Raw genomic sequence first — 23,654 nt, forward strand, 5'->3', positions numbered from 1 at the left:
TGTAGCAAACGTAGTACATAGGGCGACATCTAGATGTCATCTACCTCGCCCTATTCACTACAGATGTCGCCCTATGCACTATGCTTTTTTATAGGAACTTTTCAAAGCAAAGGTTTTATGGTGTCGGACACACAACATTGAAAGTTTCTGGACACACAACATTGCAAGTTGATAAAAGCGTTGTAAAAAGGACAACAGCTGGCCGCTTTTACCAGCGTTGTCATCGAAAATTCCCCTGATCCGCGTTAATTCCCAAAAAGTTCGTGCATTTATTTGGCTGCTTATGCGCATTTGAAAGAGGAAAATGCATGAGTTAATGCAAATAACGGCTGTTTATGCAAATAAACCCGAATTAGACAGAAAATAAACAAATTTTCAGAAATATATAGACTTTCCTTTCCAAAGGACAAAAGTTGCCAGCATGTAGAGCCAAGTCACTCGAAATTTCCACGAAATCGGTGTATGCGAGTTCGTTTATTTTTATAATTTTAAAAGAGATTTCAAAATGAAAATATTTCCCCAGTTTAATAAAAATTCCCAAGCATTTCAAATGGCTAGCGAAAAGTGTCAAACACAAAGTTTCACTTTGATTCAGTTAGCAAATAGTTGTACTGTACTTTTAGTTTGTCGTGCAGTCAAGCGCTGCGCTCAAGTATTTATCTTATATGGCAAATAAAACTAAAAGCTAGGAAAAAGTTGTATAACTACTTTTTAAGGTAAACTTTGCTAAAAGTGTTATTTAAAGCACACGTTGTCATCCTGCTCGCCATCTGTACGTCCATCGAAGTGTGGAAAAACTTTTGCAACAACAATTTTTCACTTTGTTTTTCTCTTTTACATGAGTGATCATCCTTTTGTCTTCACATATCAACAAACATGTGTTGGTATAAGTATTTGCACAAAATTTCTAGAAATGTTTTTTTGTTTAGTTAGTTTGTCAACACGCTTCATTGAAACTTTAGTTGCGTAGTGATTATTCTATATACTCCATCTTACGGTATGTACCTATCAAAGAAATGGCTTTATGTGAGTGAGATCATCAAGAAAGAGCCAATTTAAAAATGTAGAAGCCCTAGAAGAAAATGAAAGGTAGTCTTCCGTGAGAGTAAATATGCATGGCATTATCCAAGTACCCACTCAGTACTCTTTCTTGTAGCTCGATGTAATACGTCAGTACACCTGTGGCATCTGTAACATTGTGTGAAGTGCCGCTGTTGGTGTTGTCCACAGGGCATCCGTTATGCTGATCCTCAGTGATGGCCTTTAAACTCCCTCTTATGGTTTGTCGTTGTTGTTGTTTTAACAGCACACAAATTCCCCAACAGAGTTTTGGACAGAATCGAACGAAACTTGGGCAGAGTATTGCCATGACACCTGGGCCTATATTAGTGAGAAAAAAATCGGGATTCGACAAGGGGGCGTGGCACCTCCTATAGGCGTGACATTTTTTATCAGCTATAACTTCGGAACCATAAGCCCCACGAACTTGAAATTTGGTATACAGACACAACTACAGTAGGTGCTCATAGTAAGGTGTATATGAATGAGTTTATAAAGGGGGCGTGGCATATGCCATAGGCGTGGAATTTTTATCAGGTATAACTTCGGAACCATAAGCCCCGTGAACTTGAAATTTGGTATGCAGACACAACTGCAGTAGGCGCTCATAGTAAGGTATATATGAATGAGTTTATAAAGGGGGCGGGGTACATCCCGTAGGCGTGGAATTTTTTATCAGCTATAACTTCGAAATCATAAGCCCCACGAGCTTGAAATTTGGTATGCAGGTATAGATATGGTAAGTGAGTTTTTAAAAGGAGGCGTCGCAAATCCCATAGGCGTGGAAGTTTTTATCAGCTAAGTATAACTTTAAAATCATAAGTCAATGAAATTGAAATTTCGTATGCAGACATACTTATTTTTGGTAGGTGTTTATAGTAAGATATATATTAATGGGTTTATAAAAGGGGGCGTGTCATATCCCATAGGCGTGGAATTTTTAACCAGCCATAAATTGGGAACTATATGTCACATGAACCTGAAATTTGGTATGCAGACATATGTATGGGAGATGATTAGAATAAAGTATATATTAATGTGTTTGTAAAAGGGGGATAAATATGTATTCAACTATTAGACAACTCGGATATTTAAAACTATGTTTTTTGAAACCTTACAGTCTTTAGACCATCTTGAAATGGAAAGATTAAATCATTTTATTGATCCCGCGATGCTGTTAAACGAAACATGTGCATGTATAATGAATAAATCTTTTTCTGAAATAAGCATTCTACAGGAAAAATGTAGCTATACTAAGGGCCGGTTACTCAATGTTTGGTTAACACTAATCTCCGGTTAAACATAGTTATCGACGTTACCGACTCCCTGTTGTATGCATGAAGTCGAAGCGAAGTGTAAGCGAATAGGAAGCTAAACGGAATGTACCATAATAGACTAATTTTAATTCAAAAATTCTATCGTTACCTTAATGCACCTTATATTAATAATGGAACAATATTTTTAGTACAGAAAGTGATAATCAATACATTATTAGTTGAAGTACGATAAAGCTAAAACTATGGCTCATAAGGATGCCTTACTTTTCTCCTCTAATTTATGCTGAACTGAATACTTATTTGTATTACTGTTTTATATTTTGATTTGTTTACCCCGAACGACGTCGGGTGCTCTGCTAGTAAATCTATATATTTTTTACTAATAAGCAAGACCCTGCTTTGCCTGTACCTGTACTGTAGAGCAGTGCTCGTCAAAGTGGTGGTCCGCGGACCAGTGCCGGTCCGTAAGCCATAAGTCGCCGGTCCGCAAAGGGCGTCGCGAAATGGACAACGATTTTTTAAACGATTATATATACATATACGACTATATGTATACTCCACACTTCTAACCATGGTACAATTATCTACATGGTAGTAGCACTAGAAATTTCACGTCCGAGATGTCAAAATATTAAGTCAAAACACAAGCGAACACACAAACGAACAAAGCAAAGTAACCTAGTTTGACATCTCCAACACAAAATCACCTGTTCAAATTAACGATCAGCTGTTCATTTGCTATCACCTCTATTAAGACGCCTTGCTTCTAACTAACAACACTGGCACATACAAAAAGTAACGACAAATACCGTTTGTTTTTCGTGGAACCAAGAGGCAATGTGTTGATACATGTGTCTTTCTTTTGTTTAGTTTCTTTGATCCAGTTGAACAAGTGTCACGGTCGTGTAGTGTTCTGTGTTTGTTACAGCGTAGATACGTATTTTTATTATTAATCATTACTTATTATTTATTGGTTTGACAAAACACGGTAGGTTTTAACTCTGCCAGTCTGCAGTCAGATGCCAACAAACAAAAACCAAATTCAAAGGCTTTCGCTGTGTTGTTGCTACTAATGGCAGCGACGAATGGTGCATATGAAATTGTTCTTGTTCTTGGTTAACGGCTCATTGCATCGCTTTCGCTGCAGACTGGCAGAGTGATTCAAGACTGAACTGAAACTGAATTATTTATTTTTCAATTTATAGATGACGAAGCAAGGCTCAATGGATATGTTTCTTAAGAGGAGAAATAAGAATACTAATGATGAGCGTCAAATAAATTCAAATCCTTCAAAATCTGACAATGAAGACACAAATGAAAGTGAAGCAGCTTTATCATCAAAAAGACTGCGAACAAGCTTTACTCGAAAATACGATTCATCGTATATTCGATTCGGTTTTGTAGCTACGGATGATGGTGTTGTGCCAAAACCTCAGTGCGTTATTTGCGGTGATATTTTGTCTAACGATGCAATGAAGCCATCGAAACTCGGCAGACATTTAAGTACAAAACATAAAGACATAAGTTCAAAACCAAAAGAATTATTTGAAAGGAAACGTGCTGATTTAAAAAACTATCAGAAATTAATGTTTGATGTGTCACACGTGAATACTTGTGCTTTGCGAGCTTCATATAAGGTAGCACTTCGTATTGCTAAGGCTAAAAAACCGTATACAATCGGTGAGACACTCGTGGCAGGATGTATTAAGGATGTGTGTTTGGAAATGTTGGGTGAGCCGGCGGCAAAGAAAGTGGCCCAAGTGCCACTCTCAGATCACACTATACATGGACGTATTGAAGATCTGGCTCATGATATGGAAGATCAGTTAATAGAACAGATTAAAACATCTAAGTATTTTGCGTTGCAGTTGGACGAATCTACGGATGTTGCCAATTTGGCAATTCTTATGGTGTATGTGCGATTTCAATATAAAGACGCTTTAAATTCAAGACTGTTTGCTGCACTGTGCGATGGTATGGGGGCTGAACACAAACAGCTCCTATTGCATACCGATGTACGTTGGTTGTCAAGAGGCAAAGTATTGTCAAGAGTTTTTGAGTTGCGAAGTGAGCTCACCAAGTTTCTCCAGGACAAAAAACCAGATTGGTCAGGACTATTTCAAAATATAGATTGGATAGCCAGGTTAGCTTATTTGGCAGATATCTTCGCCAACTTGAATGAGCTCAACACCACCATGCAAGGAAGGATGGCTTCGTGCTTTACAATGGCAGACAAAATCGATGGGCAGAAACGAAAGCTGGAAGTGTGGAGAAGACGAGTATCAGCGGATTGCTTTGATATGTTTCAAAATTTGGCAATAACCATCGCCGATACAGACGAAAAACTTGATGTTCCATCCCTTCGAAGGGTCATTAGTGAACATTTGACAAATTTAGTCGACCGTTTTGAGCACTACTTTCCGGCAGAAGATGATCCACGAATAGGTACAGGATGGATACGAAATCCATTTATTGCTTCGAAGGCTGATCTGGCGTCAATTTGGAAGATAAATTGTTGGAGTTAGCTGCTGACGAAGGATTGAAGATGGTTTTCGAAACTATGACATCACTTGCGTCATTTTGGATTCATGTCAAAGCAGAATACCCGGAACTTGCTGAAATTGCTCTGAAAGCTCTACTCCCATTTCCTTCATCTTACCTTTGTGAGACTGGGTTTTCAACCATGAGTATTATTAAGACAAAGTACAGGAACAAATTAAATATTAGTTCTCCATTGCGTGTCGCACTGTCCACAATTGAGCCACGACTTGATAAGCTTGTAAATAATAAACAGGCTCACCTCTCGCATTAGTAAACATCGACTTTCGTAACTTTACAAGGAATGACACCTTCCAATAGCATTAATATAATTTTAATAAAACTTGACGTGCTTATAATATGTCTTATTATTATAACTTTACAGTTATTACATTTGTGATGTTTTATATTACTGTTTAATGAGGCTATATACAACTTGTATAATAAAAACAACTTAAATTTGTTAAACATTCATAAAAAATCGCTAATATCTGCTATCATTAAATGGTAATAGGTCATATATAGACACCCGGCTAATAAAGAAATTCATTTAAACAAATTTTAATACATATATGAGATGATCGTAAACGAAAAATAATCATTAAAAAAAGGTACCGGTCCCCGACGTAATAGAAAAACTGCAGCCGGTCCGTCACACTCAAAAGTTTGACGAGCACTGCTGTAGAGCATCAAAGTTATCAGTATAATTCTATAGCATTCGGCTAAAAGAAATACAGCTAAACAGAAGGTCTTTCGAAGAGAGTAATCTATTTCAGATAAAATACAATTCTGATGTGATCCAGATATGTATAAAATTTTAAATTGTATGTGCGTATTAATAATTAACAAACCACACTTTTCAATCGAGAAGAGAAAGTGCAGATAACCCTCCGGATTTTTTACGCTTGTAATTTCTTTTTTATTCGATTTTCAGTTATTTATTAGTATTTTCTGATTTATCGACATACAAAAAATATATTCAAAATATCCTTAACTGCACACATCTGAACTTTCGAGCGCATCCTTCTGCACAAAATTACTACGCAAATCTACACGACTACATCTGTAAGCGGGTACCAATTTAAGTGTATTAATTTCCATAAAAAAAAAAAAACAATTTTTATTTATTAACTCAACTGCGTACAGATGTTAATTAAAAAATTACTTAACTTTCTTAATTTGAGCGTACAGGAATGGGGATTGAAATCATGGATGGGCAGGAATCTGCTGCATGTAGTAGTTAACACAGTAATACTTCATGCAACCAAGAACAATGCAGCTGCCCAGTACGGCATAGCTCAGCCCGGTGGCGGCTTTAACGGTCAGTAAAAGAAGCAATGCTGACTGGGCCCCCAACAGAAGTGCTTTCACCAGGAACTAGCACAAGTGCAAAATCAGGAAATTTACTGAGAAAATGTATTCGTTTGTGCAATAATCTCATGATTCAATAACACTGGTTTACAGCAAAAATGTTCTATGGATGGCACTATCCAATTCCTATATAGAATTGCTCGGTGATTCCGAGAGTCGAGTTGTTATTTTTTTTTTGGATACGTTTTCCAGATATTTGCAATTTACCGTTATTCAGCTTAAAAAAGTAGTGGTTCCCCTTAATCACGTATATCGTACGAACCAATTAAAAAATCATAATATGAAATAGGGCAAATGAAAGCTAATAAAATTCTCCAATAAAACATATATACACCATACAAAACCGTTATATTTTTAATTTTCCTCTGTTATAGTTTGAATTTTTATAATTTTTTCATAAAAAAAAAACAAAAAAAAAAGAATCATTAATTATTTTCTCAGAGAGTGTCAGGCCTATCTAAAAGTGATGTATACGCGGTTATGCCGTATTTTGTGTTACGATTTAGTTTAATAAGTTCGTAAGATATACCTGATAAAAGGGAACCACTATTTTTTTTTAAGCTGAATAACGGTAAATTGCAAATATCTCGAAAACGGATCCATAAAAAAAATTAACTCGATTTTCAGAATCACCGATCCAGTCTGCATAGGAATTGGATAGTGGCGTCTGGAGAAGAAAAACAATCTAAAATTTGTGATCCAGTGTAATTATAGATTTTCTCACTAGTGACATTAGAGTTTTGACACTCTCTTAACTCCCTTACAAAAAGTTGCACACATACACGCACCCATACACTAGGGGAGCCGATTTTGTTAAGAGGCAGCAAGAAAACTGTTTTCTGAGCAAACCTTTATTATTGAATCATGCATTAATCTGACACATTAACGATAAAACGTATANCCAAAAGTTGCACACATACACGCACCCATACACTAGGGGAGCCGATTTTGTTAGGAGGCAGCAAGAAAACTATTTTCTGAGCAAACCTTTTATTATTGAATCATGCATTAATCTGACACATTAACGATAAAACGTATACATAAATTTGAAATTTGTAGCAAAGTGTTTTCTAGAAAAGGAATTTTTGTTGACAAACATACATACATACATATACTTATTCACTCGACCTGGAGTAGTGAAGCAGAAAAAAAAGCATTGTATTGACAGGCTAACCAGAAAAAAAATTACTCAATGTTTTTTTTTTGCTTACCCTGTTGATTAAACTTACAATAACAACAACGATATTAAAAAAGTAAACATCGGTTCAAAAAATCCCTTTCAAACCGCAGCTGACAACATCCGGATATTTATATCCGCGTATCCTCTAGGTAGCGACCAAACACCCATTTGGGAGCGAGCTAAAGTAAGAAGGCATAAATCATCGCATGAGCTGGATTTGGGTGTCGTCACTTTAAAACTCCGCCAATAAAAACAAAAACATGCCTCGGATGAGACCCACTTCTTTTGATGACGACCACCGCAAACATATAGAGGACTACAATTTGAGGGTATGCAACTGGAATTGCCGTACCCTTAATGGGGAATATGCCTCTCAACGGCTGGTTGATGTCCTCGGGAAGACAAAGACTGACATCACCGCCATCCAAGAAAAGCGATGGACGAGGCAAGGCAAGGTAAGCGTCGTCTAGTAAAGTTGAATTTGTGGTGGGGGAGAGAGTCCGTCGCCGGGTATTGGCGTCTATCCCGGTGGACGAACGTCTAGCCACAATCCGCATCAATGCGAGATTCTTCAACTGGTCGCTCATCTTTGCCCATCCTCCGATGTGAGAGAAGACGAGGCGTCCAAGCATCCCTTCTATGAGCGCCTGCAGCGTACCTACAAATGAGCGCTGCCCCCCTCACGATAGAAAAATCGTGCCTTGCGATTTGCGAAACATGTTATTATGTAGTACTAGGTTCCAGTTTGAAACTAGTTTCTTTCCATACTGGGTTGGCATGGCTCGTTCGCTCGTACGATAGTACAGATACACACACATACATATATATTCGTCTACAACTAAAAGTACAGAGCTTTAATGCATGAAGCTGCTGCTACGTTTCAAGTTGCAAATTTTATAGTCAGAAAAAGTAACAAATATTAATGGTCCAGTTACAATAAAAATAAAAGCACAGCAACGAGAAAAGAAACAACATAATTCCATGGGTAAAATAACATTCGTTAAGATGTTGCATTATTGAATAACTTTTGCATAAATTAAGTTCTGTAAAAATTGGTAATAAAAATTATTTTCATACAACAGCAGCCAACAAAGGACGCATTCCACAAAATGCAGCATAATATGCAAATTGTTAAATGCAAACGCGTGTGTAAAAATAAAATTTTATACATACATACATATGTATATACATGTATGTATGTACGAGCAGAGCTATACGTTCGCTCAACTGCTACCATAAATTTATGTGTTCCCATATGTGTTGATGCATTTTCAACCAGCAGCCATGCACACACATACACTCGCACAAGGTGCAATTAAGTGTGTTAAAAGTTGTAGTATTTCAAGGATTTATAATAAAAGCGACTACGTACCCATATAAGCTCAGACTTATGACCAGGGAACGGATTTTGTGGAAATTGTCTTCTTTTCTGCTAAAGAGATGGAGTATATTCGATTAACAATGTCCACGATTTAGATTTCCCTGAGTCCCTATATATACATTTGATGTTGCCTTTTTTGTTTTTTTTTGTAAGATATTTGCCTTTTTTGCCTGTTGTACCTATAGAAAAGTGATTGTAGCGAAGAAAAAGCCCTCATTCAAACGTTCCATACTTATATTTGACGCCACTTGTATCAACTCACGTCGAGCGCACGTTTAGTACATTCACGGCTGTGTTAAAGCCTGTTCTGTTACAAAAAAAAAAATTAAGTTGATATTGAAGAAAATAGATGGATAAATATAAATAAGTGGTCATATGAAAATGCGAAAAGATTTTTTGTATGAGGAATGAGCAGAGAAAAATGTTACTCATACGCCATGTACACCTGAAAATAATTAAAAACAATTATCCATAGAATAAGGAATTAAATCCATTTTCGGAATCAGCAATTCTATATAAGAGTTGGATATGTAGTGGCGTCCGTTGAACATGTTTCCTGTAAAGCAGTGTTATTTTTCAGTTTTTGTCTTTTTTAGTGCCTTCTTTTGTTTTTTCTGCCTATTTCGCTATTTTATTTTGCCCTTTCCAGCCTATTTCGTTATTTTATTTTGNCTTTTTCTGGCTATTTCGCTATTTTATTTTGCCTTTTCCAGCCTATTTCGTTATTTTATTTTGCCTTTTTTATAGGTTTTTAGGTCCTAAAAATCCATTCCCTGCTTATGACACTCACACACAGACATTCTACATACAGGGGCGAAAATATAAATATGGAAATGACTTTTTAGCAATACTTGGCTATTTTCCGTTCGTGCAATTAACGTTTATTATTTTTTTTATGAAAGTATAGCTCGTTATCTATCAAAAATCAGGCAAGTCAACATTTCAAACTTTGTACAAAAATTAGCCAAATTCGACAAAGTTTCATCTAAACTTTGAGCTTCTTAATTAGATTTTCTAGAAATATTCTGAGTATGCAGTTTTGTGGCCCATTAAATTTTAGTATCCCAAAGTACAGCTCTTAAGTTATTAGGACTTATCGTTTATTTTTTACCAATTCTTTTTGTGGAGGGTGTTGCTTAATTTCTCCATACAAAAAATTTTCGAACATAATTTGTATGGAAAAAATTTCCAAAAAATAACGATAAGTTTTAGCTACTCCAAACTTGCATTTTATTGCACTGAAATTTAATGACCTATAAAACTGCATATTCAAAAACAATTTTAAAAATCTTATTAAGTTTAAAATTTTGATAAACATTTATTAAAATTCATCGAATTTCTTTAAATAAAGTTTAAAATTTTGACTAAGATGTTATTTTGGACAGTAAAAGAAATATCCAAACCTTGCTAGAATGTCTGTTCCCTATTTACATTCCCGCCACCGTACATATTTAATCGCAATTGTATAAAAATTAGTGGCTGCCATCGCCAAAATGTCAGAAATTACAAAGAAAGTGTATCAATGGAGATAAAAATGCTTTATGATATCTTCACAGCGCTATGGAAAGTAGGTGTAGCATATACTTAAATATATATATGCATGTAGATATGTATGCATATCAGCGTGGTCCAAAAATGCATGCGAAGAAGTAAAGTCGGGATTTTTATGCTCGCACCCCCTAGGATTGTTCTATACCGAAAAATAATTTACCCCAATTTTTTCAGTTTTGAAATCTACAAATATTTATAGATCGCTTAATGCGCATAAAGTTTTCCATGTATTTCGTATGAAAAAAAAACAACTTTTCGTAGAAATGGTATAGAATTCTTGAAAATCAGTATTTTTTGATCGGAAAACTCTGTTTCTGCTCAGGAGACTCATAGCATCTATATTCTATAGGTGCGCCAAAAACCCCAGAAAATGCAATAAGGGGGCCAAAAAAATCTTTAGATTAAAAAAATGGATTAATAAAGAATTGGGTGTTATTGTTTAAAGTCTCCTAAAGAGATCCAGGGTTTACGGATCGAAAAATATTGAATTTCAAGAATTCTATACCATTTCTAGCAAAAGTTGGTTTTCCCCCAAATAAAATATATGAAAAATTTTGAGCGGCCCCTAAGTACTTTGAGTGACAAGGGGTATATTTGTTGTTTAAAGAATAAAGGGAATGCCGCATTATACTAAAGCCAGCCTTTCGACATAAGCTACTTTTCCATACGAACACAGATTTTATTCAATGTGGAACAATCCTACGGTGTGAGATCATTAGAATTCCGGCATTACTTTATCTCATGCATTTTTGGACCACTCTAAAAGAGCATTAAAAATCCAACTTTACTTCTTATTTTTTACCACCCTAATGTACACGTATATGAAAAATTTGGGTTAAAGTAATTGTGCAATGGTCACCAGCGCAAAACAGAAAAAGGAAACACACAAGGAAACACCCAGAGAAACACAATGGGACCCAGTGAATGCTCTGCAGCAAAATAGTAGTGACAAAGTGAATATTAATGATTGTATTCAACGAGATGACACACAGTGTTTGTGAATTGAAATATGTATAAAGATTTTTTTTTTCATTCAGCTAAAATGTAGTAACCACGGCTGCCATTTTGGTACATTTTTGGTACATTTTCTCCAGTGTGGTACATTGGTAATTTAGTAGCCCCGAGAAGCTCTAGTGCATTGTCGAATTCGTTATTAAATATTCGGTTTCAAACGTTTTATATATTAAATGTGTATTAGGTGCCGTTCAGAATGTGGTACCACAAAGGAAAATATCTTAATTGTCAAAGTGAGTTCTTTACTTCTGGGACTGTCACCTAACCTAACCTACATTGGTATTGGTCTTGCAGATTGGGTACTTTTTTGAAATCTGAAAAAGTTAAATATCTTATTTAAAGGTCAAGACTTTGTGTAAAACCAGATATCCCAGGCTATGGCAAGATGTTATTACCATTGGAATAAATGTATGGATCAGAAGCATGTTGATTAGGGTGATTGACTCGGTTTTTCGAAACCGGTTTCTATCGTTTTTTTTTTTTTTNCTGTTCCCTATTTACATTCCCGCCACCGTACATATTTAATCGCAATTGTATAAAAATTAGTGGCTGCCATCGCCAAAATGTCAGAAATTACAAAGAAAGTGTATCAATGGAGATAAAAATGCTTTATGATATCTTCACAGCGCTATGGAAAGTAGGTGTAGCATATACTTAAATATATATATGCATGTAGATATGTATGCATATCAGCGTGGTCCAAAAATGCATGCGAAGAAGTAAAGTCGGGATTTTTATGCTCGCACCCCCTAGGATTGTTCTATACCGAAAAATAATTTACCCCAATTTTTTCAGTTTTGAAATCTACAAATATTTATAGATCGCTTAATGCGCATAAAGTTTTCCATGTATTTCGTATGAAAAAAAAACAACTTTTCGTAGAAATGGTATAGAATTCTTGAAAATCAGTATTTTTTGATCGGAAAACTCTGTTTCTGCTCAGGAGACTCATAGCATCTATATTCTATAGGTGCGCCAAAAACCCCAGAAAATGCAATAAGGGGGCCAAAAAAATCTTTAGATTTAAAAAATGGATTAATAAAGAATTGGGTGTTATTGTTTAAAGTCTCCTAAAGAGATCCAGGGTTTACGGATCGAAAAATATTGATTTTCAAGAATTCTATACCATTTCTAGCAAAAGTTGGTTTTCCCCCAAATAAAATACATGAAAAATTTTGAGCGGCCCCTAAGTACTTTGAGTGACAAGGGGTATATTTGTTGTTTAAAGAATAAAGGGAATGCCGCATTATACTAAAGCCAGCCTTTCGACATAAGCTACTTTTCCATACGAACACAGATTTTATTCAATGTGGAACAATCCTACGGTGTGAGATCATTAGAATTCCGGCATTACTTTATCTCATGCATTTTTGGACCACTCTAAAAGAGCATTAAAAATCCAACTTTACTTCTTATTTTTTACCACCCTAATGTACACGTATATGAAAAATTTGGGTTAAAGTAATTGTGCAATGGTCACCAGCGCAAAACAGAAAAAGGAAACACACAAGGAAACACCCAGAGAAACACAATGGGACCCAGTGAATGCTCTGCAGCAAAATAGTAGTGACAAAGTGAATATTAATGATTGTATTCAACGAGATGACACACAGTGTTTGTGAATTGAAATATGTATAAAGATTTTTTTTTTCATTCAGCTAAAATGTAGTAACCACGGCTGCCATTTTGGTACATTTTTGGTACATTTTCTCCAGTGTGGTACATTGGTAATTTAGTAGCCCCGAGAAGCTCTAGTGCATTGTCGAATTCGTTATTAAATATTCGGTTTCAAACGTTTTATATATTAAATGTGTATTAGGTGCCGTTCAGAATGTGGTACCACAAAGGAAAATATCTTAATTGTCAAAGTGAGTTCTTTACTTCTGGGACTGTCACCTAACCTAACCTACATTGGTATTGGTCTTGCAGATTGGGTACTTTTTTGAAATCTGAAAAAGTTAAATATCTTATTTAAAGGTCAAGACTTTGTGTAAAACCAGATATCCCAGGCTATGGCAAGATGTTATTACCATTGGAATAAATGTATGGATCAGAAGCATGTTGATTAGGGTGATTGACTCGGTTTTTCGAAACCGGTTTCTATCGTTTTTTTTTTTTTTGAAAATCTGTAAAAGGTATTTTGAAAATCTTAATTTTTCGAATATCGAATAAATCGGATTATTGATCGAACAAACCGGGTTTTTTCATTTCATCCAAATCTTTACCTCTGAATAAAACTTTTAGGTTTTTCGAAGTTTTGCAGTTCATGGGAAATCCCTAAATAGTTTCAAAATTATATCCTAGGTGATTTGGAGGTGAAGAGTATGTCATATTTGATACCAATAAATGAATGTTTGGCACCGAAGCCCTTTCTACGTGTTTGGCCGAGCTTCTCTTCGCATTCGTGCTCTGCATTTTTATGGCAGAAGTACGCTTAGAGAGTTGTCATTGTCTGCCGAGGGGCGACAGCGGCTTGAAAAAACTTGTTGATGTTGATGAATCCAAAAATTGAACCAGGGATCTCCCGAGTAGCAGTAGGCACCTCTAAACGAAAAAAAGCCAGAAAAAACCCAATAAAGTATTAAAAAAACAAGTAAAGAAGTATAAGTTCCGGCGAAACCGAATTTTATATAACCGGCGCAGGTATCAAATATCGTCGTTTCACCTTTCTCTCAACTACCTTTGCATGATAAGCAGTGGCGTTTTTCCCGATTTCAAACGTTTTGAATAATATGATGACTTAATGAAATCATTAAACCAAGTTTGGTAGAAATCGATAAAGCGGTTACCGAGATAGAACTTTGTAGTCATAACAGCATATAACAGTCTTATTTAGTGTTAGGAGATAACTTAGGTAAGCATTAACTTGGAGTAGATTAGTGTCCTCAGCTTTTGAAATATTGGAGTTTTCCCGTTATACGGGTGGGTTGTAACTTTAGTCCGTTTTGAGCAATTTTCAACAAATTGCTCTTCCGCACCAAGGTAATAAGGTGCACCAATTTTGGTTTAATTTGATGGATCGGTTGCCGAGATACACATTTGTGGCGGCGCCACGCCCATTATCCAAAAATTTATAGTAATCAAATTATTTGCTAAGTGATTATTGCAATCATCGATTTTGATTGAATTGGCTTTAGTAATTACTGATTTATTGCAGTTTTCGTGTTTCTACAAATTACCGTTATATGGGGGGTGGTTATTGCCCGGTTTCAAAGATTTTCAACAGATTAGTTAGTTGGACCCTAAAAAGGGTCGGACCGAGTTTGGAAAGGATCGGTGAAGCGCTTATATAGATACAGCATTTTGATCATAAGAGGGCGGGGTCACGCCTATTTTCCAAAAATTTCATAATAATATCGAGCCCTAACCGCCAAAATAACGTAAGCGACATTTTTTTCAAAATTTTCTTTTTGATGCAGAAATATTCCTAGAGCATCTAGATGAATTTCTGCACCAAAAAGGAAATTAAAAAAAAAATGTCGCTTACGTTATTTTGGCGGTTAGGCCTCGATATTATCTCATACCATAATTCCACTTCACGTACTAATCAACAACAATTTAGATTGAATATTTACTGAACTTTCGTCGTTTGTTTTGCATTTTTCAAAAATACCGTTATATGGTAAGTGGGCGTGGTTACATTCCGATTTCGCCCATTTTCAATGACAACCAACCTAGGGTAAAGGGCAGCATACATACCACATTTCAAATTATTTGTAAGTTAAATCAATTATTACAACATAAGTATCGATCGAAATGGCTTTGAAAAGGCTGCCACCTATTTTCAAAGATAAATTGAAAGAATGGAGTAGGTAAATGGATTACTACTATATGAATATCAATCAAAATGGCTTTGAAAAACTTTGTTCTCAAATTACTTGTAGGAGGATTGCCATCTGTTTGAAAAAATAAATTCAACTTAAACTAAGCGAATTAGATACATTTAATATGTAATACGAGTGGAAAACGAAAAGGATGTAAAAAGGTTTTAATCTGAAAACAGTGTGACCACCTGTATACAGAGTTAAACTGAATACATACAATGGGTTAAATGAATTGCTATAATATGGGTATCAATCAAAACGGCCTTGAAAGAACTTTATATCTAAACTGCATGTAGGAGCGTTGCCACCCGTTTACAAAATCCAAAACAACTTAAATTGAGGCATTTAGAAAATTGCTATAAGTATTCCGATATGAATGCCAGATTATTAATTAACTAAATACTTCAATATAGATAAATATCAATCAAAATTGCTTTGAAGAGATTTTATTTCTAAGATAAATTTTAATAAGCGCACAACACGGAAACAGTCATCATTGTTCGATTACTAAAGCTACGACGATAAAATAGCGATAACCATGAGGTGAACTATAAATACTTATAAATACCCCATGCCCATTAGCCATGGGCATTTCCTGGTCGCATTTATGGACTTTGAAGCATTTCTTGTATAAAGTCTTTCACTTTAGAAATACAGCGAAGCGTGCACTAAAGCGACGCGTTCGGCTTTCATGATATCGTTGCGAATCCGTTACTGAACTGGCGGGTATCCATTGTAGCCTGCTATATGCCTCCATATTTCACTCGTTCTTTGAAGAAGATAATGGAAATCGTTCGATATACCAAGTCAAATGGTGGGACCCTCATTGGAATACGATTTTGGAATACATTCTGTCCTCTGAATATCCACGCAGAATGAAAGAACCAAAACTATTTTTGTCGCCAACAAAAGACAAAAGGTGATTAATTTTATATTAGCCAACAAGGCTGGAGTGAATCACAGGAAAAGGTGGGTGGCCTTGGAAGAGGAATGTTAATCTCTAGTAATCATATTTCATTTCATTTCATTTTCATTTATTAATCTATGCATTAGTACAGTAAGATTGAGAAATCTTTTGTAGTACAACAGTAATTTATATATGTATGAGACAATAAAGGTTATAATGAAAATATTTAAGCAGGACTAATGTAAGATTAACAAAACTGGCACAGGTATTAGGTTGTATAAATTTAGAATAAAATAAAACTTTGTGATATTACTATGGCTAAATATAATTATATGTATATATACGTACGAAGAGGGCACATCTCAGTGTAACAGGTATTTAACTTAAGACAAACTAGCGAAAATATGAATACAAGAGACTCTTAAAGTTGCTTTTATTCAAAGTACTACGGATAGAGGCTGGAATAGCGTTCCATATACGAATAGCGTTGACAAAAAATAGCCTTGCAGAGCTCAGATAGTTATAGCTAGGGACAATTAGGTCACTTACACGTGTTGATTTTGGAAATATTAATTTTTCATAAAGGTAGCCGGGAGTCTTATCCATCATAAGACGAAATAGGAAAATACAATTTCTGGCTTTCAAGTAGTCAGAGATTTCACAGCCCAGCAGGCTTGCCCTCCAGGCAAAGATATGCTCAAATTTCGCTATCCCAAATACATAGCGCGTAATATGGTTGAAAGCTACCTCAATTTTATGCGCTGATTGAGAGTCTAGCTTGCTATAAACTAGTTCAGGATAGCATATTATCGGAAATATAAGCTGTATTGCAAGCTGATATCAATTGGTGTAAAAGAGGCAGACATTCTTAAGTTTCTCAAAGTATAATACACCTTTCCGACAATGGAGTTTATATGATCAACACACGTAAGACTAGTATTAATAACATAACCGAGATTAGTTACCTTGGATACAAATTTAATAGATTTATCCCCAATGTGTAGTGATGGGATATATATGAGGTTCAGACGCTTCTTAGAAATAGGTAACACGTAACACTTATCACAATTAAGACAAAGACCATTTTGCGATGCCCAGCACTTGATAGATAATAAATCCTTGTTGAAATCTGAAGACAAATTAGCTGACTGCTCTAGAGGCCTGGACATATATAGTTGGATGTCATCAGCGTAAGCGTGCATACTGGCTTGTTGACAAGTAGAGAATACGTCGTTCACAAACAAACTAAATAAGAGCGGCCCCAGGATAGAGCCTTGGGGAACCCCAGACGACAGCGGTCGTAGCTTAGATAGTTCCGAATTAACTTTTACACACTGAGACCTGCCTACCAAGTATCGCTCCATTAGTCGCACTGCAGATTGTCCAAAGCCAAAATAGTTCTTTAGTTTTAAGCAAAGCAGTTCGTGGTTCACTGAATCAAAGGCTTTGGAAAAATCTAGCAAGCAAAGTAATGTCAGGTGATTTTTGTCAAAGCTTAGGATTTTTATCATTGCTGTGGAGCAGCTGTGCTTACTTCTAAATCCAGATTGCTCAGACATTAGAGATTCTGCTACTTTAGACAGCGCAGGAAGTATACTGATAGGACGAAAGTCACTGGGGTTACACGCCGATTTGTTTTTCGCTATCGGAAGGACAGTGGCAATTTTCCACATATTAGGGAAACAAGACGTTGTAAAACTGTGGTTTATTATATGAGTTAGGGTTGGCAAGATAAGTGGTAAAATAATCTTTATAAATTTAATTGGAATACCGTCTACACCGATAGCATTTGACCGTATCTTGTAAACACTTTTTTCGACATCAATTTCTGACACTGCACAAAACTCAAACGTTTGACCATGAAAAACACCATCACAATGGAGTATGGGACAGGAGGTGAGAGAACAGGAGGAATAGGTACAATTTACAAATGCTTCATTTAGGATATCGGGGTTAAGTGGACAATCTGAACTATCACTGACATGAACACGCAAGGTTTTTAAATTTCGCCACAGTACACTATTAGGGAGCAAGGGACTGAGCTTTTTGACAAAAAACTTTCCCGCTCGAACTATATCGTTAAACCAAGGGCAAGACGAAGATCTGTTCACCGAAGTTCTAATAGGAACATGCGAACTAAGCGCTTGAAGAATATTATTGTTCAAGTAGCTTAGTTTCTCATTTACAGAGCTGAAACTCCAGCATGCAGACCAATTGATTTGTGAAAGGTCATTAAAGAGATTGCTAACATTTAAAAACCGGTAGTCAAAGAAATTATACGAACTAACTGCTTCATTTTTATGGTCAAGTTTAATGTCAAGCGAACAAAAAATCAGGTCGTGGTCTGATATAAACGATATCTGGTCAAATTTTAAAACTTTAGCAGGGTCAGATACTATAAAATAGTCAAGTAGACTTGGACAACAATTATTTCCATACCTTGTGGGTACAGACACTTTAACGAACGATAAGCCAACACTAGACACACTATCCATTAGACGCACACAACTAGAATCAGTACATAATAGGTTAACATTAAAGTCACCACAAACAACAATATGATCTTAATCAACAGCAACGGAGGCCAAATAACCAAAGAAGTCACATAATCTATAATTCTTATGAGGATTATATACACAGGATAGCAAGGTTTTGGACAAGGAGCTAGACAGTTCAATAACTGTGTATTCTACATTATTTCTGACTGATTGGGAGATAAGCCTTGTCTTTAGATGCTTTTTGGAGTATATAGCCACTCCACCACCTTTTTTGTCTATTCTATCAGTCCGAAGCAATGAATAATTCTTTATTTCATAGTGAGTGTCGCTTATGTCATGCCTGAACCATGTTCATTGAATTTCGATTAGGCACTGATACTTATCCGGGGCTGACAGATCGAAATCCTCGAAAGGCAGCCTGTAAAAAGTTTGTGTTGCTCCGTGAAACAATAATGAAAAGTAGGGAGGGGAATCGGTCTCAAGCTGAACTAACCATGAGTTTAGCCATCCAAGAGAAAGCAATGTAGGAATGTATCGACCTCTATTCTATTTGATTTTGCGATGAAATTTCCGGAAAAAAGCGTTATTTAAAAAGTTTTCGGAATAAAATTCTTTGTTTTTTTCATACAGGAGAGCGATGTTGACAACTAGAAACTCTATTGGCGAACTGAATACAAACAGTTTGGATAGTTGAAGAAGAGTCAAGTAGATTTAAAGGCCAGTGTTGCCAGTTTGCGGATTTCGCTATTTTTTCGGGATTTTATAGCTAAAAAGGGCGAATGGGATCTTCTGTTGAAAAACGGGATTTCTTGCATACCATACCCAGCAATAAAATTTAGCGAGTAACGGATAAATAAGAAACAGTTTATTCACTTGAAATTAATTTTAAGAGCAACTTTTTGAATTATACACAAAGTAATTTGGAATAATGTAAAGTGCTTGAAGTTAGGTAAACGTGTGGGAAATTCGTGAAGTTGATTATTCTTAAGATATTAGAAAAATTTCGAGTCAATAAGGCAGTTCACTCTTTGATACGAAGATGCGAAAGCCGAAAATTAGCGTTTGTTTGGTTGCTTTGCTGTGCGTTTGTGCGAAACGATGCCATAGCGCACTTTCGCTTAAACGCACACAATTTCGATTTAAAGAGTGGCCTCTAGTAATGATTCAAAAAGTAAATAAATCTACTAAGATCGATTCATAAATTTTACGTATTTTACTTTATTTTCATAAAGAAACAAAATACGACGATCTGACCAACCTTTTATTACATACAAGTAATTTTTTAAACATACATACATACATTCCTCATAACGGTTTCAATATTTGAAACAAGGTGTGAGAAAATAAATTTAAAAAAAGTGTTTCTATACTAAGACAATGATATGATCATTCAACAGAAACTTCATAAGTTCTTAAACCAAATTTCCGCCAGGCAACGAAATTACAAAAAATTTACGCCATTTTAAAAATGCTATATGGAAACAAACACAATGACACGGGTAGTGTTTATTGCCCAACAGAGTGGTTCAATTTTTTTCATTTAATGCCTTATTTTGTTTTTTTAACACAAATGAGAAAAAAGTTTACGTTTTACACCAAAATTAACTTCTATTTTAAGAAGTTTAATGGAATTTATTTTTTAGATGTATGTATATACATTTTTTGCAATGCGGATATTTTTAAGTGTTTTATTTTGTTTTCGCTGAATCTATATTTCACTTCTTAATTACCCTTAACAAAAAATATATAAAGAGTAATTAAGTGTTGAAAATTGTTTATGAAAATTTTTATAAAGTTGGGAACTAAAATTTTTTGGGGTTTTTGTTGTAGTTTTAGCCATAGTTTTGTATAGAGTTATTTTCAACAGACTTCCTATAGAAGCCCTATAGTCGGATGGGAAAGGTCATTGAATTCTCTGGTCTTTGCTTTCTCATGTATTTTTTGTATCAGCCAGAAATTCAAATTTTTTTAAATTTTTATAGATTTTCTGGGGCAAACCGTTGTTCAATGTGCATCAATGGAGCAAAAATCGAATGTCGATTCTTGAATTTTTTGAATCGATTCACGGATCGAATCGGGGCTAAAAAATCGACAAGCAATCGAATAGGAGGGCTCGATTAATCGATCTTCGATTTAACCGATTTAAAAACGGCGTCTCTAATAAGCATTAAATGCAATATGCGCAGTCAAATCTAATTTACTTAGTAAACAATTATTGCATTTTTAGGGGTTTTTGGCGGACGTATACAATAAAGCTACTATGAAAAAATGGTTACATAAAGAATTTGGGATTGTTATCTCCTGAAGAAAAACAGAGTTTTCCGATCGAAAAATATTGATTTTCATGAATTCTATACCATTTCTACGAAAAGTTGTTTTCCGCTTATAAAATATATAGAAAACTGCATGCGCTTTGAGCAACCACTAAATATTTTTTTGATTTAAAATAAAAATAGGGGTATATTTTTTACGCTATAGAAAAATTTAAGGGGGTGAAAGCGTTCAAATTCCGACTATACTTTTTCGTATGCATTTCTGGGCCAGCCCAATGTAAATACTTGTGTTTTTCATCCGAAAGCATTTTATGTATAATGTATATATACAGCGCGGAATTTCTGTTATAACTTAAGTATAAAACGGGATTTAGGTTGTATTTGGATAGGATTTTATTAATCCAGTCACTGGCAACACTGGACTGAACTCGGTTGCAAAATGGAATGAGCTTAAACGCAAGGTAAGGAACTTGCAGTTGAATTGGTGAGCTGCAGTGCTTTGGAGCGTCCAATTTTTATGAGAATCGTTGGTGCAATACTGACACCAGCAGAACAAGTGAGTTGCTATTGAAAAGGTCAGATAGTGTGGTGCCGCAATTCTTTCTCTCCTTTAGTAAAGGAGAGAGCTACGAGCCGTGGTAGGTATCATCAACGACCCACTGTGTACTTCTTGCTAGGAGGATAAGCATACGATTTGCTTATGATTACGATTATGATTAAAATTACGATTTCTACTATGGTTAGGATTACTATTCTGATATCGCCCACAGTAAACTACCGATAAATGTAATGATAAAAGACTGAATAACTCGCATCTACCAAATTATTGTAACCTTAGTTAAATTTTCTGCGCAGGCTATGCATAAGCACACTCAAAGCATTTCAAGGTCTATACTTATTTACGAATCTAGGCAAACACTCCAATAGTAAAGCAGGCGAAATCAGCAAGTTGTCTGCACCTGCTGTGGCACCTATGGTGAACATAATAAATTAGCGTAAATCCCTGTTGCTACTCCTGTGATGCAGCGTCAACATTTCGCGGCGCCACTGCTGTTGGCTTGAAGGTGTGATTGAAATGTAAGCTGTGCCAGAGCCTTTATGCAAAAAAAACCAAAATCTAGACCACTGTGGCGTAGAATCCTACCACAATAACGCACGGCACTCTCTACGCTACGCCCAAACAATTGACGGCAACAACTTACTCTATGGAAATTTGGAAAATTGAGATTTTCATGAAATGTTGCCGCGCCATACCCGGACAGTAGGAAACGAAATACTATGCTAATTTACAGGCGTTAGAATGAAAAACAACAAGTATATTTATTAATGAGTGGGATTTACGCTGCTCATGCTGCTGCTTATGCTGCGAATAAGTATTTTTGGGTTATTTTGTTAGCTTCGATGTTGGTACGCTGTCGTTGAAACCGCAAAAATGTATAAACCCACAAAATTTGGTTGGTGAGAAATGTGAAAAATTTGCATTTAATTATAGCCGGGTGGTTGGGCGAAACAGCAGTCACATGACTGCTCTAATGTAGTCGTATTAAATACATAGCTGATAACAAACATATAGATGTATGTACATATGTACGCATCTGTTTACAAGCGTAGCTAAAATTTTACCAACCAGTGGCACTGCAGCAAGTTTATCCTAATTCTGCTCTTGTTGTTGTTTTTGTTTTATTAATTTTGTATGGTAGCACAGCTTCTAACTTTTCACTTTACGAATACCAATAAATGATTTGCTTTTTCGTTATGTAATTAATTGCACTCAGACATTTTTACGTTGATGGCATACTCATCGACTCGAAACCCACGCAGCACTTTAACTATTCCATTTGAGTATATGTAAGTAGGTTTGTCTAAAAATAGAAAATGCTTAGAATAGATGCGATGCATATTAAATGTATATAAGCGTGTATGCATGGATAGAGGTATGTATGTATGTATGTACATACCCTGCAGTAATTTATTTATTTATTTATTAAAGGGAACGTAATTATAAATAATTATACTACCTACAAAATATAACAGCACTAGCTACAGGCCCTTCGGCTGTGGGCTAATATTAATCTATAAATTGTAATCTAAGTATATATTTGCGTTAATGTTTTTTACAGTACATGAATGTGTATATACATATTTCGAAAGTAATACTCAATTTTAGATAAGATGCTTTAACTGAGCTTTGGAGATAAACTTGTATATTTTTCTTATATTATCTGTTGTCGGTTCTTTGAGAAGTTTAGAAGGGCTAGAGGAGAAGTATTCTTCCCTGATAGCGCGGAAGGCAGGGCAATGATCCAAAATATGTTCTGTAGACGTAGTTGTACTATTGCAGAAACGGCATCCAGCGGTTACATTGCGTTGAAAAATGTATTGGTGCGTTAATGCACAATGGCCTAAACGGAGTCGAGTGAAAACTTTGATTTCCGGAATGCTGCAGCTGGAAGGGTATATAGCTTTTTTGCGATCGGGGTTTATGGACCGGTAGCGGTGGTTGTAGTTATACCATGTAGCCTTTACGTTGTCTTTTGCATAGTTCTTTACGGCTCGGATAATGTCGTTGTTTTCTATAGTCTTGACGAAGTGACATGGAGCTTGTGTGGTGTCTTTCGCTTCTTTGTCGGCAGATTCATTACCTTGAATTCCGCTGTGGCCGGGAATCCACATTAGTTTTAACTTTTTGTGGTAGTCGATAAGTTTGTCTCGAATGCTTAAAATCAGCGGACTGAAGTTGCGGGTGTTTAGTACAGCTGAAATTGTTGCGAGGCTGTCAGT

At 35.7% G+C, this 23,654-nt stretch overlaps 2 protein-coding genes across 2 annotated transcripts in view; both read left to right on the top strand.

Annotated features, from left to right (window-relative positions):
• LOC108363824 (ras-like protein family member 10B) overlaps nt 1-23,654 on the top strand; it is an 80,482-nt gene that overhangs the window by 6,592 nt on the left and 50,236 nt on the right. The gene's annotated exons all lie outside the window — the stretch shown is intronic.
• Nucleotides 2,799-5,557, top strand: LOC108363821 (SCAN domain-containing protein 3-like). Its single transcript, XM_017617313.1, is given in 2 exon segments — nt 2,799-4,826; nt 4,829-5,557. Coding segments are annotated over 2 exon segments (1,605 nt in total). The 5' UTR covers nt 2,799-3,541; the 3' UTR covers nt 5,149-5,557.

This window comes from Rhagoletis zephyria, unplaced genomic scaffold (assembly GCF_001687245.7).
Source record: "Rhagoletis zephyria isolate East Lansing unplaced genomic scaffold, Rhagoletis_zephyria_1.1 Rzeph_scaffold_01389, whole genome shotgun sequence".
In the NCBI taxonomy this organism is placed as follows: domain Eukaryota; kingdom Metazoa; phylum Arthropoda; class Insecta; order Diptera; family Tephritidae; genus Rhagoletis; species Rhagoletis zephyria.